Source organism: Vidua chalybeata, chromosome Z (assembly GCF_026979565.1).
Source record: "Vidua chalybeata isolate OUT-0048 chromosome Z, bVidCha1 merged haplotype, whole genome shotgun sequence".
In the NCBI taxonomy this organism is placed as follows: domain Eukaryota; kingdom Metazoa; phylum Chordata; class Aves; order Passeriformes; family Viduidae; genus Vidua; species Vidua chalybeata.
The window spans coordinates 30,223,113-30,238,252 of record NC_071570.1 but is presented as its reverse complement, the minus strand read 5'-3'; the positions used below and the strand labels follow the sequence as shown (position 1 = coordinate 30,238,252).

At 35.6% G+C, this 15,140-nt stretch overlaps 1 protein-coding gene across 6 annotated transcripts in view; it reads left to right on the top strand.

The window, feature by feature from the left end:
* RNF180 (ring finger protein 180) overlaps window positions 1–15,140 on the top strand; it is a 77,596-nt gene that overhangs the window by 19,922 nt on the left and 42,534 nt on the right. The window contains exon 5 of one of the 6 annotated variants that reach the window (XM_053932036.1): window positions 9,406–10,927. The exons of the other annotated variants lie outside the window; for them this stretch is intronic. Coding sequence (XP_053788011.1) covers window positions 9,406–9,714 — 309 coding nt within the window. The 3' untranslated portion in view covers window positions 9,715–10,927. Of the gene's footprint in view, window positions 1–9,405; window positions 10,928–15,140 lie in introns of those variants that run through there. 6 annotated transcript variants of the gene reach the window in all.

Sequence of the window (15,140 nt, the reverse complement as noted above, 5' to 3'; positions counted from 1 at the left end):
TGTTGCTATATGAGCTTTGTTATTAGCACATTAATTCTGTCACTGATTATAACTGGATTAAGAAAATGGTATTAAGAATGATGGATTCATACCCAAATGTGTGATGTACCTTTGTAAAACTGCAGTTGTGGTTTCTGTGGAAGTTGTATCTGAACAAAATAGCATGTAACAGCTACTGTTTTCTGAGGTGCTCCTGAATGTCCTGTTGCAAGCATTTAAATGTCAACATTTTAGAGTTTTAATTACTTTTAGCTGCAGTCTTTTTGTGCCATTATTTGTGATTACAGCTTTTGAGGGTATTTTCTGACCTGACCTCTTCTACTGTTTGACATGTCTTCTACACATGTTGGTGTTAATAATAACAAGTGGAATAGACAGTTTTGCAAATTTGCAGGAAGAACCTTTGCTTGCATTTGGTTATGAGTTGTGTTGTAAACAATACTTATGTTGGGAAGGAGGGAAAATTGCTCAGGATGCTACTGGATAGAAACAGTATATCAGGATTCTCTGAGTGTATCTGTATGTGTTTTAATATATTTTATGATCATCTTGAAACTAGATTATTTAGACTAGAATATAGTGTAACTGCACTGTAATAGTAGCTCTAATGAAGGCCAAAATAGCTGGCTGTGCTGTGAATTTATTCCTTAATTTAAATGAAATATAGGTTATTAAGCTGCTTGTCTATAAAATGCTTTTAGGATATATAGAATGATCACAGCAGAGTGGAATTCCATGAGCTGTTACACATTATGCGCCCATCTTGCAAAAGACGGAGGGGATCATCTGCTACTTGCTGTGCCAGGCCTCCATTGGTGTTCAGAATGTCAAGAAGATACAATAGTGTTCACTGACATATTTGTGCTTTTCTTGCATCCTTGGTAATGTGTAGTTTTTCTGAAGAGGGACATGGAAAGTCTGCAAATGCAGCCACCTCTGCCTTAAGTAATAATGTACTTATAGTGCTACAACCCAAAGGGTCAATGGCTGGGGTAATGTCCCATGCCACAAATAAGATCCTGATCCATCCTCACAGGCGTTGTATCTTGCTGAATTGAAAACAACAAAAGGAAGAAACAGCCCATTGAAATTAATTACATATTTTATTGCTGTCTGGAAAAAAAAAATCGCAACAACCAAAAACCAGTGTGTTTTTTCAATAGATAATCACAGAATCTTTGCTGCTGTTCCAAGGCTCTATTGATTGCTATTCCAAGAAAATACTGATGATCAGCCTAGAACGATAGAAGTACTGTTTGCTTTTTTTTTCTTTTATGAACTGTAAGGTTTCAAAACTATTATTTAATTTCTCTAGAAGCTTACAGACAACTTAGATAATAAGAATTTATGAAATTTGCTATCTCTTAGCTGAGAAAAACAATGACCTGTTCACAGAGGTAGGTTGCAGTATTGTGCAGTTAGGTGAATTCTGTAATTTCAGCAGGGGTTCTCATTACATGGACAGAGTGAAGAGCACACTAAATTGCAGTTACATAAGATGCTTTGTGGCAGATGAAAATCAAAGTTCAGCAATGGTAGGAACAATGATACAATAGTGCTTTCATATTACGAGTTTTACTGTGTATAACTAGAAGAAAAACATCAAATACACAGTGAGGAGAGAATTTAAGATAGAATTTTACAAAAAAACCCTTGAATTTTATGCTCCTACTTCTTCCTTTCTACGAAATGTTACTGACTCATTCTCAGTGACTAAGAGTTTAAGTAGGTTTTGTATTTCTGATTAGTTTTCAGGGTATTAAACTCTCTGAATTCATATAACTGAGGTAAATTAAATATGGCTTGTATGGAAATTTGAGTGCAGGACTTGGTTCTCCAATTTTTTTTTTTTTTAAGAGAAAAAAAATCCTAACATCTGGGAGAAGTAAAGCTCTTTGCTATTTCACAGAATTATAGGATGGTTTGAATCAGAAGGGATCTTAAAGATAATCTCATTTTTACCCCTCTGCCCGTCTGTCTTCCTTCCAGTAGACCATGTTGCTCAAATCGCATCCAACCTTGCCCTGAACACTTCCAGGGATAGGGAAACAACAGCTATTTCTTCATGCTTTGTAGCAGTCAATGTGTCTATGAACGTTATTAATGTACAGTCTCTCATTAACTTTAATGGTATTCAACTCCAAAGCATTTTTTTTCATCATCATTTCTTCTGGGAGAAAATAATGCTATCCAAAAATATTTTTTTTTTAATTTCTTTCATTATGCAGGCAGTCACTGAGCAAAAGACTAATCAATCTTGTATGATGAGTAGAACTATGTACAATCAAATAAATATTTGACATTATGAACAGTCAACTAAATAAATAATTTGATGCTTCTCCCAAATGTAATGGCATTCTCCCTTTCATTTGTATTTTGTTCAATAGCTTTTAAAAGCTATTTTGAGTTTTGCTTTGGATTTAGACTTTTTGCTAAAGTGCACTGCTAATACAGATTCTGAAGCAAATTGAAAATAATTAGCAGCTTGGGAACTAAAATGGGATTTTACCTAAGGGAAACTGAGAGGAAGAAACTGGTGAAGAAAGATGATTCTCACTTTCTTCCATAAATGCAAAAATTTTAATTCACGTTTTGGTAAAAGATGTATAGAAATTGGAGAAATTACTAACCACAAAATCCTTGCCAAACAAAAACAAACACACATGCACCAAAAATGTGTAAGAAACAAGAATCCAGGGACTTTTTAAAAAGTAAAATTAAAAAATCAAAAATAGATGTAATCTAGAATATCTCAGTTTCCATTTTCAGATTAAAATTAATATGTCTGAGGAAGAGGAGAGCTAGAATTATAGTGCAGTTCTGAAATGCTCTTTACTAGAAAAACAAAACTCCATCTGTCTGCTTATCCCACTGTTTTTCTTGTCATACAAGTTTTCAAGCCAAGCAATTTACAGATTAAGAAAATAAGTCATGGATATTATTTAATTAATAAGAAACAGAGCAAATAGTGTTCATTAAAATATCAAAAAGGTCAGACATGGTGAAGGAACTAAAATACATTAAATAGTGAAAGAATCGAGGCAGTGTGGAGTGTTACATTGAGTAGGCTCCTTGAATTGGAAAGAATGGATGACTCTGGATCATTCTGACTGTACTCCAATTGGATGTAGCAAAACGTTTGTCAAAAAAAACCAACAAACAAACATGTATGAATAGCATGAAACATTACAGTTGTGATTCTTGGAAGAAGGTAAAAACTGCGTTTCAGTTATTCTTCTGGAAAAAGCTAAAAACTGTGGGCTGATCATTTTTATGGAAAAAAATTCACAATCTTCCTTTTTGTGTGTTTCCTCAATGTTTTCTGCCTTCTTTTTTCATTCCAGCTACTATTTATGATTTGATAAGTTTTTTTCATATAACTGCTAATATTTAGGAAATTTTAGGAAATTAGGTATACATAGGAGACTCAGAAATGCTCTATGTGAAATGCTGTACAGGAGTTTTGTAATAGGGAAAGATAAAAATCACAAGGCAAAAATCTGTAGATATCAAGCCCTACTGCAGCAGACCAGTAAGCACTGGCACATCCAGTAGCAACATGTCCTCCTGCATAGGACCTGCTGTTCTTCAGTCAGATTAATTTGCTTTTATTCCTCTACTGTGATGCATATCAAATATGTAGTTTAGAGAACTATTTGTTTGTTTTATTGACAGTATTGGAAAATGGGATTATAGTACAGTAAAGAGAAAAAGACAGCATTGCATGTGGGCAATTGCATATGTTTTTTATAATTTGCATTTTTCCAGAAAAACCCGTGAAGTGGGTTTGGTGCTCCATCTCACTTTCTACATGACAGACAAGGCTGTAGAAAAATAACGTGAAAAGATTGTTTAAAGAGTAGACATGGACAGACCTGGTAGTTCCTCTTGGCTGCATAATGACACAGTTTGTACTATTAAGTAATCCTTTTGAGGTGGGTCCAAAATCCAGACTGACCTGTGTATGTTAATTATGTTACACTAAAGATGAGTACTGCTGTTGGCATATTAGCAAACTGAATTTTGGGTTTATGCATTAGAAAAATTGCTGAACAGAAAGAATTTTGCTAGATAATCAATTAATCAATTCTCTTCATCAGGGAACCACTAAACTGAAAGGCAGAACACCATTTTTGTGGTTGCTGTGACAATATGCTGCTGTTTCCATCTGCAACACAGCACAACAGACTGATCTGGTTTCTAAAAGCTGTTTTAGGAGGATATAAATAATGTATTATAATTACTAGTAGATTAATTTTTCTGCATTGAAATCTGTTAATCTATAGAATCCACATTTAGAACAGTATTAACCACTGTGGGGATGTGTGTCTTTTGGATTCCTTTTGTTCTAAAATTAACCCAATTCCCTTTACTTTAAGTATAAATGTAACATTGATTAGTGCATGGAAACTGTATTAATACAAATGTGTGCGCAGTGCTGAATTTTTAGGATAAATGTGGAAAGTATAGTTAGTATGTGACCCAACACAGTGGGGACAGAATGTTTTGAGGATGTCCTTGGTTTAACTTGAGCCACTATTAGTGCAATATAATCTTACTGTATAATGGAAAGATGCAGTAGAATGTAGTTGCTCAGCCAGAGTGCAAAGATAGGTTCCCAGTTGTTCTCTGCATTTTCTCTAGATTGAACTTATGTAAAATTTGTTAGGGGCATCAGCAGTGAACTTCTTATTGTCTCTAGCAGAACATTATATGATTCTCTGTTTCTCTTTATGTATACCACTATTTCATCAGTTACAGCTACAGAAATGCAGGACCCCTGACCATGTACTGTTAGGGTGTCCGCCTTCCCAGAGCGGTCCAGACGAGCAGCTCCTGCAGCCTACCAGACGGTCAGTGCCAGATAGCGTAACAAGTGCCAAACCAGGAAAGCGAGCGGACTCTTCATATAGTAAATCCAATTTGGTTTATTGAAGGATGAAGCAAGGGTCCAGGAGACAGACACAGAGTAGGGACACAACCACAGCAGAAGGGAACTAGGGACGAAGAGCCAGGAGAAGGGGCGGGTCCAGGGTATATTACAGAGGGAAGGTGGAAGGATTTGGGATACAAATGCACCAATATGGGTTGTGGATCAGGGGAGGAGCTAGGGTGGGGTGATACAAACAGCCCCAATGAAGGAATGGAGAGGGAGTGGTGATCTGAGGAGGGCCAGTGGGGAAGCTGAAAACATGGAATGTTCCAGAATGGGGGAGTGAACATCTGTTAACAGGACCATGTTTGCATGAGGAGCGAGGGATCATGGGAGGTTGTTCTGATTTCTCACCCTGTGCTAGACAGAGGTGTCATCCCAGGGCATCCCGACCCTATTATTTCCTGAGTGGTCTCCCACACAGAAATACATTGTTCCCTTGCTTCTATGATGGATTTCATTTGGCATTTTGAATCTCAATACATCCAGTGATCTGATTAGATGAGATTCAGAGTATCTGTTTATCTGTCCTAAGTATCTCTACCTAATATTCTATCTGTGTTCTTGCCAGCAGTTTTTGTTCTTTTTGCCCTTCCATGTGATGTACATGACAGCATATCAAAAGACTTTGGACCACTGCAGTTGCTTTTTTGAATTCTCATGTGTTTTCTCTGCATTTTATCTTCAATTTCTTATATGAACTTTAAAATAAGTTGGGGAATTTCCACTTGTCTTCCATCAATCTTTTGTCATTTTTCAAATATGGTTGTGCATGTGCTGTGGGAACAGACTTGCTGTACTTTGTATGCACTGTGCTTTTTGTCAGCATTTATTGTACATAGCATTCAATTGTTCAAGTAATTCTTCAAGAGAAACAGGTAGAAAATGGGATTTTGCGCATGGTGGAAGAAAACAATTCTTATACTTCAAAATTGATACCATAAGAAATTTTGTCAGTATTTTCCAGCCATATACATGGTGTATGGAATGTGAACGGTTGTATTTTAGTGCCATAGGTATAGAAATTCTGCAGCAAAACTCCTCAGCTAGTGAATTATGACCCAAACATAGCTCACATCACTGTCTACACTCCTTTGTGTCCCATTCTAGTTTGTAAGCAGTCCTTTATGTGTGGAGAGGGAAGAGACCTGGCACAGGCAGAGCTGATTGGAAGTCCATTGACAAACTGTGCCTCTAGAATCCAAGAGTGAGACCACTTAATTCAGGGTTTTTTTTCTTTAGCTGTCTCTTGTCTCTTTCTTTAGCTCTCCAGCTATGATACATAGGACTGCAGCTGAAGGTGGAAGAACAACAAAAGGTAGTGGAGTTTGAGTGCAAATGCATGTACCTTCCCTGCTTCTACTGTGCTTTGTTGTGAAGCTAGACTATAAAAAAATAAAAGGGGGATGGGGTGAAACAGAGCAAGCTCACTGGAGGCTATGACTACTTACATTGGTGAAATCTAAGCAGAAAACAGGGTGGTGCCCATCAGTTTGCACTTACATTGAAGTTGAAGAAATAGACCAGGAACCTGTGGGTGTATGTAGAACACAGGATGGAGAGTGTCTTTTTTTCATTTAGTTCTATCTTTTTACTTTTAAGAAAGAAGTTAAGACATATTAATAAAAACCATTCCATAATTTGCACAAGAACTTCACCTCTTTTGTCATCTGATCTAAGGACACCACCCCCCTAATTTAATGTAGAATATTTATAAGATTTTTGCGATTACTGTCAAATTTATTCAGAAACAAAACAGTGATTTGTTTAAATTTTGTTTCACCAAAAATATGTGCTAAAGTACAGACTTCTTACCAATGCCAGTAGGTCACCTTTCCTGATTTAGAGCCTGTTGGTGTAAAATGCATCTTCTGTGACACATTGCTGTGGAAGCTTACTAGGAGTTCAAGGTCTCTGCTACTTTACAGAATAATCCTTTTGACAATTTACTAACCAAGCTAGATTTTTTTGGCACAAGAAAGAATAAATGGTATTATATTGTATTATGCTGCATCATGTTCCCTTCTATGGGGTTCCTACTAGTGATTTTTTTAGACTGTCAGAACACCACCAGCCTGTCAGAACGGTGGATGGGCACAGGGTGTTTGTGACTGAACCAGAAATTTCCAGGAATTATGTTTTGCTTTTGTCAAGCATAAACATCAGTGAAAGGTATATGACTCACCATCTCACTGATACGCTATTGCAATTTAGTTTTATGAATTATATTCTGTGAAACTTGCACAGTTCTTTGTTCAAAATACCAACACAATCAGAACCACATGGCAGTGCCAAAACACACCAGTATCTGATTGCTTTTTTATTTAAATGATAGTGTGAATAGGCAGCGTTGGTGGGTGGTTTCATGTTAAAGTGGATGAAAAGGACTCCCCCATACAATTCTGGCCAGAACTGGCTGCTTCTCTTGTCTCATCTGACCCATGTTGCCCTGGTTCAGAGAGGAAAAAAAACTATAACTAACTATTTCTCTATTGCTTTTTCTGCTACATCAGATCCTGTTGGGTTTACTACTTTGCTGTAGCCAGCATAATAATATAGTTGGAATGATGTGATTGGAGGTAAACAAATCTTAGCTGGTATATCAGCTGAGCTAGAACATGAAAATATGGCTTATACTTTTGATTTTTGCTACTAATTTGTTCCACAGTCTAACAATGTTGATAGGAAATGTACTTGTGTTAAAGTCTTGGTTGTTTGAAATCATACTATTTCCTATTAGCAAATCATCTTCACTTGCTGGATGTTTCTTATGATGGCTATAAAAATGAAATTATTCTCAGTGGAAGTGTATGAGACATTATCTAGAACTGATTTGCTGTGAACAAAATTAAGTTGAGGACTAGAGTATTATCATTGTGTATTGGAACCCTGACTTTATAATTTGAATATGAAACTTCCAGCTTCTATCCAGCTTCTATCTTTCTAAATTTTGAAGATGGACTTTTGTATCTGCTTTTGAGATTTTCTAGCCTCACATGTTTAATGTATTTAATAATCCATGCTTAAATCATATGGCATATGCAGTGATACATTGCTTTGCTGTATGGTCAGGAAGTTCGTATTTTGCCTTTATTGCATACTGTTTTTATTGCAATACTGCTGTAGAAATGATAGGGATTACTGGGTGGGGGTAGTTTTGAGAAGGACTACTTTTTCTGCAACAGAGTCTAAAATATTATTTAAAAATTTAAAAACTATGAAAGTAAATTTCCTCCCATGTTATGTAAGAAATCTTAAAATAACTGGGAGATGGGGAGGACGGATGGGGGGAGACCTGGAATAGGGAGAACCAGTATTGTGAAAAAATGTGTTGTTTCCAGTTTAATTAAGATCAGTTTAAGCACCTACCATTAATACTACCATTTATGAAGGGAATTTATAAAATATATTAATACAAGTATCTATTTTTTCATTTATGAAAGGACATATCTGAACCCCCAGTTACAGCTGTGTGTTCCACTTCTGTAATAAAAAGTATTTAACAGTGGTCGCTTTAGAGAGCACTTCTTAGGCACTAAGAACAGCCTGCTCATCTAGTCATGCAATTGTCCTCTTTCCACAAGGCACTGAGCATATTTTTGGGTTAAAAAATGGGTATGGTAACACAGCAAAACTACAATACAAACTATGTATCTGGTGAATCCAGTGTTTCCTAAGATACTAAAATGGTTGGGGGGGGATACATTTTAAAATACACTCCATGCAAGAACAATGAAAAGGAGCATCCTACCTAGCAGTTTTGCCTGGGTGACCTTCATGCTGATAATGTTGGATAACCAAAGTCTGAACCCAAAGACTGAACTTAGCCCTCAGTTTATTCTGGGACAGTTTTTCACTCTTGTTTTTGGCTCCTTGCTTTGTACTAAATTTGGTTTGAGTGGACATGATTGTACATTATAAGCATATTAACTACAGAATTAACTACTCTCTACAAGCATTTTTAAAACTGAATTGAAGTTACAGAACTGACCGTATTTTTAACATTTGATAGCAGAAAATTGCCCAGCCATTTTTCAGAGAACTTCAAGGTTTTAAGAATCAGTGGCGTTTTAATTTTATCTCTGTAGAAAAATTTTAGTGTCATGTCAGAATTTTGGAAAATTAAAAATATTCTCTGGAAAAGAGAGAATGTTCTGGAAATCGTAGAATCAGGATGTTTTGGTTTAGAAAAGACCTTAAAAGGCATATATTTCCAATCCCACTGCCATTGGCAGAGCACTTTCCATTAGACCAGGTTGCTCAGAACCCTGTCCAACCTGGCCTTGAACACTTCCAGGGATAGGACAACTACAGCTTTTCTGGGCAACCTATGCCAGTGCCTCACTTCCCCCACAGTAAACAATTTCTGCCAAATATCTGATCTAAATCGACCCTCTTTTGTACTGTAGCCATTCTTCCTCATTCTCTCACAGTATGCTCTGATAAAAAGTCCCTCCCTATCTTTCTTGTAGGTCACTTCAGGTTCTGAAAGGTGCTATGAGGTCTCCCTGGAGCCTTTTCTCCAGGATGAACAGCTCCAGCTGTCTGAGACTGTCCTCAAAGGAGAGATGCTCCAGCCCTCTGATCAACTTAGTAGCTCTGCTCTGAAGACCAGTGGTTATTTCAGTGAGATTACAGCTGGAGAAAAATTTTTAGAGACTGGTGTGAGAACAATGACATGCTATGTTGAGGCTGGAAGACCAGGGTATGCTAATTCAAATTTAAGTTTGAACTGTTGCAAAACTAAGCATGTCACATTTTCCAGGCAGTATTTTCTTTGAGAATATTGAATACAGTGTAGGTACTTCATTGGAGCATTAGGAATCCTGGGGTATTTCAAGAGATGAAAATGATGAAAAACCCCAACATTGATAAAATGATCATCTTACCCAGTTGCGAGAATTTTCTTTTGTATGTATGTATATAAGTATTCGCCTGGTGTAAACCACAAATCATCTACAATTTGGAAGATCGTAATTTTATGTAGTATTTTCTCAGATGCAGTAAAGATGATACATTGATTGTGGTAATGTGGAACAGTCTGAATTATTAATTTAGTTTCATTTTACAGTAAAATAGTTTTTAATTTATTATGCTATAAATTACAATATATGCTTTCACAGAGCTGTTATCTGTCTTTGAAAGTTTTAAGTGAATATCTAATTTTGATACTCATAAATCGGTATGCTCAAAACCTTTATAATCTAAAACTAAAAATGCATATTATCAGAAGTGTTTAAGAGGCTCTCATTCAGGTAATAGATTTTAAGTTTTAAGAGATTCATTATTTGCTGGGTTACTGTTGCAAATATCTTTGGAGTAAATAATTTTATTTAAAGCTTTAATTTGCAAATAACCTTTGTCGATTGGGTAAAACAAAGTCACATTTAACTGTCTAGGAATGTAGACAGTAGTTCTCTATAAGGATAGTTTCTAATGGTAACATACATTTGTTTTGCTATACTGAAAACTGAAGTTCAAACAGCTATACTCAAACCTGGGAGAGCCTGTGTTCTCTGAGGATTTTTCTGGATTTTTTTATGCCTTGTAAAAATTGTTGTAATTTTTAACTGAAATGAGTCATAGTTCTTCTAAGAATCTTGTTAACCTTTGAATTCTTAAAAGAATTGCAGCTCTAGAACAAGAAATTATACCAGATAGCCATATGACCATTTTTACTATACGTACAGCTACACATTTTATAAAATAATATTTGATGGTATTTTTCCATTAAAAGTAACTTTTTTCATTATAAAGTATTTTTTCCCATTATAAAGTAATCTCATTTGATACAAGTGGAGAGCTAAATGATGGTATTTTTTCTATAAGTGAGTGTAAAGAGAGAAATGAGCCACCTGCATCTGTTTGATGTTAGTGTGTATACCTTTTAAACTTCAGCAAGACTGTCATTTTGAAATACAGACCTAGAAAACTGTATCATTTTGATTGTCAGATTATGTGCTTTTGTTGTAAACACAGAAAAATAAATGTTCTTCCTGGGAAAAAAAGAGAACAAAGTCATATTCTTTGTCAAGGGCGATGTCTGTGGTCCTTTCTTTTCAAAGTGTCATTGCTACCAATGCAGTGATGTATTGTTTACAGTATTTGATTTAAATTTTTGTTTGTACCACCTTTAGACACTCAGAAAGTCACCAGTCATTGGAAATCTACAACACCTAGAGACAAGGCAGGCACCATATTTTGACATTAATTTATCAGATTCTGTGTTGATGTGTTATCTTTGCAATCTCAGGAGTATCTTAGTGACTAGATTTGGTGCTAGGAAGAATACAGGTTGAACTAGTGAAAGCAGGTATGTAGTACAGACCTAGGGACAAGTTCATCATCTCCTTTCCAATGTTATCTGTCATTGATTTCCTTCCTCTTAGTTTGGGGGGCTTATGGTAATGGATTTTATAAGAATCATAGAAGTAAGATTTCACTGGGTTTTATTACATTATAGAATTGGTTTGGGCTTTTGACAAGGTCTTTTTACATAATGTTTTAAAGCACTTAATATGAATTGGTCTTTTCTGGCATTGAAAAAATAACTGTTGAAACTCAAAGTTTACATACAGTAAAGTAAGGAGCAGCGTGAATGAACTGTGAAGGCTGAAGAGCTATTAGAAACTTGTGTACATCATTTAACCTAGTATTATAATGGTTTCTTATTTTTATTGTACAATTGTCATCTATCATTATGGAACAAGTTACTTGGGTGTTTTGTTTTGTTTGGTTTGTTTGTTGTTTTGGCAGGGATTATTTGTTTGTTTTTAATAAAATTATTTATGTATGCCTTTTTATTCCTGTCAAGATACAGTGTTTGAAAGAATAATTAAACACTTAGTAATATCTGCTCAGTTCCTTCAGGACTGTGATAGGCTGACCCCAGCAAGAGCCAAACACTCACCGATCGAGCCCCTTGCTCACTCATCTCTCTTGCAAAGGCAAATAGGGGGGCCGTTCTGGTGGGGGCAAATGGAAGGAAGGTGAGAATGCTCACAGATCAAGATAGTGACAATTTAACAGGCAAGGTAAAAGCTCTGTGTGCAAGCAGAGCAAAAAGAGGAGTTTATTCACTCCTTTCTATCAGCAATTATATGTCCAACTGCTTCCTAGGAGTCAGGGCTTCAGCACATGTAATGGTTGCTTGCACAGAGAAATATAACCACAAACATTCACCCCTTCCTCCTCATCTCCCTGAGCATGTATTGCTGAGTATGATGCTCAGTGGTACGGGTAGTCCAAGGAATGAAGCAATAGCCAAAACACAGGTGTGCTATCAGCACTGTTTTGGCCACAAATACAAAGCACAGACATGTATCCATGCCATATGTCTTTATATTATGTATGAGGAAATATTTTTATTTCTGTATTTGGTTCATTTTTTGACACACCGTCCAGCTTTTCTCTGCATTTTCTTCCCAGCAGCCTCTCCACTTCCTGAGTCTGTTTCATACACTGTATATCCACTAAATGATCACGGTTAAACTAAAGTTGACATTGATGGACTTCAGAACTAAGACTGCACTCAGGCTTAAGCAGGACAGAGCTCGCATCACTGAGTTTTTCTTTCAGGTTGTCTCTGTCACTTAAATTTTATTACTTTTGAAGGTGTATCTGTAGAATAAGTACTAAAACTCATTTTTAGCAACGGAATTTTAGGTGCTAGAATATTTGAATTTGTCATGCACTCTAAGAATTTGTTCTGGTTGTACCCTTCCCAAAGGCTTTATGTTACATCTTCTGCTTAAAGGCTTTAGCTTGTGTCCTTTAAGATCCAAAATTAAGTGCTACCCTTGCATGAAGTGCACTATGAAAGTCATAAAATTAAAAGTTTGTAGCTGAACAAGTTTTATTCTTTGTAAGATTGGCAGGCTTTTAACAGTGTAAAAGTGAGCTTTGTTGCTCCAAATATGCCCTGCTTTCACCTGAAGAACTGACATAAATAATACATCTAAAAATGCTCAGTTTGTCAGCTACAAACTTACATTAAGGAGGCAACCAATCCAGCACAATCAAATTAAATGACATTGGTTTGCTTTGTGTGCTTCACTGTATTGTGTCTTTTGTCTTTGCCTGTTATGTTTCCTCATTAGAAAATACTTTCTCTGTCCTGCTAAACTAGGACATAGCATGCTGCCTACATTAAGGAGATGAAAATTACTAGTTAACATCAGAAAGTTTCTAAGACCTCACTGGAGAGTCCTAGGAATGTGAGGGAGGCTATTGGGTGAGGTCCCCTACCTCAGTCTGATAGGATTATTTTTACAGTAATTCCGTTTTTCCCCTCACTGTTATACTAGATGCAAAGTATGAAGTAGTGTCTTTGCCTCATGTCAGTATAGATAATTAAAAATTAAATAATCTTTACCTAATATGTTGATAGTAGTAGGCAGTGTTAGAAATCTCTTGCAATTTTCAGAAAGGGAATAGATATTCTAATATCAAACTATAGTACAGTAATTTGCCACAAAAATAAATTGCAGTTTATTTTACGCCATGTAGAACAATAAGTCTGAAATAACCTTTCCTGGTGTTCTTTTTTTTTCTTCTTGAATATATTTTGAACTGCTCTTCACATTAAAACATTGTAAGATGTGTGTTCTAGTTTCTTTGTATATCTACAAATTTCCAAACTCTTTTATATCTTCTTGATGTCAGTCTTGCAAGTATTTTTAGGATGTCAGCAGTAAAAATTTTGAGATGCCTTGTATTTTGATGATTAATTATTTTGCATGTTGGCTATCATAGTCAGATCCAAGTATTCATTACGTCATGTATCTAAGTTGGGTCAAATATGTGAAATAGTAGGGCAATGAATTCACTTCAGTAAGTCCATGTATTTTGAGAATTTTAATGAATGTAGATAGCAATTTGTTGCATGAGCAGTTAAGCTTTTTAGATAAAATTTACCAGTGCTGAGCTAAATACAAAAGTTCAGATTCATTTTAGACATGAGAAGATGACCATACTTATGATGATGGTTATGAAGATGATTATGTTTATGGGGTTTTTTCTGGTCTACTTTTTGAAAAATTTTAACCCTCAAACAAGAATTTTGCCTTCATCTAAAGCAAATCATATTTTGTGGTAACATTGTTGAAAGGTATATAGTAGCTACTAAGATTCAATTTTCTGTTGGTGTGTTGCAACAAGATTTGTAGTTGTATCCTCATTTTTTAATCCAGGCAGAGAAATGTGAAATAGCAGATGTTCAGCTTGATTTTTCTATTTCAGCATCCTGCAATTCCAAAGAAAAGCTTTACACATTCCATTTTTGGTTGTGGGTTTTTGGTTTTTGGGTTTTGGTTTTGGTTTGGTTTGGTTTGGTTCAGTTTGGTTTGGGTTTTTTTGTTTTGTTTTGATTTGTTTTGTTTTGTTTGTTTGGTTTTGTTTGGGTTTTTTTTGGGGGGGGGAGGGTGGATTTTCATAATCAGTTTCTGAAAGACTTTGTGAGATACTTCACAAGAAGAAAAATCTACACTGTAGCAAAGAGAAAAGATTTAAATCTTCAGAGGTCATTATTCAGACCCCTCAAGGCTTTTGTAGGAAGGCTCATGAGGAAGGATGACGCACTAAAATTTAAAATAGCCTCACTCTCTTCATAAATAACATCTGGGGAAAATGAAGTAGGGTGCAATATCTTGCTTATACAACAAAGAAAATTTATGCCTTGCATAAAATAGAGTGACAGTGGTTCAGTAGCTGTTCAGGGAATGTAGTTTGCTCTGACTGAGATGTTTATAGACATGTATATGAAATTTCTAATAATTACAGAAATATGTATGCATACAAAATTGTTCACTTATTCTATGAAATAAAAAGTTAGCAATAATTTCTGCCCTGTTTATCAGACAGAAGAGATAACAGCAGCTTAATTTAAGTGTCTGGAAAGTGAATTTATTCAGGTACCAGAATACTGACAATTGAATCCATCAATGTTTAGCACTTTCAGATTGTGGCATCTTACAGTTTACATTTGAGGAAAATAAGCTTTTGCACAATTTGGATGACTTTTAATATGACCAAATACAATACGAAGGAAAGAATGTACTGCTTATTGCTGACTGCTGCCAATACAGAACCACAATATATACAATAATATTTCTGATAAATTTTCTGACAAAGTACCATAAAGATTAAGAGTTGAGGAGACAAGGATTAATCAAACTGAACATCTGGATATTATTTGTCAGAAGAAAAC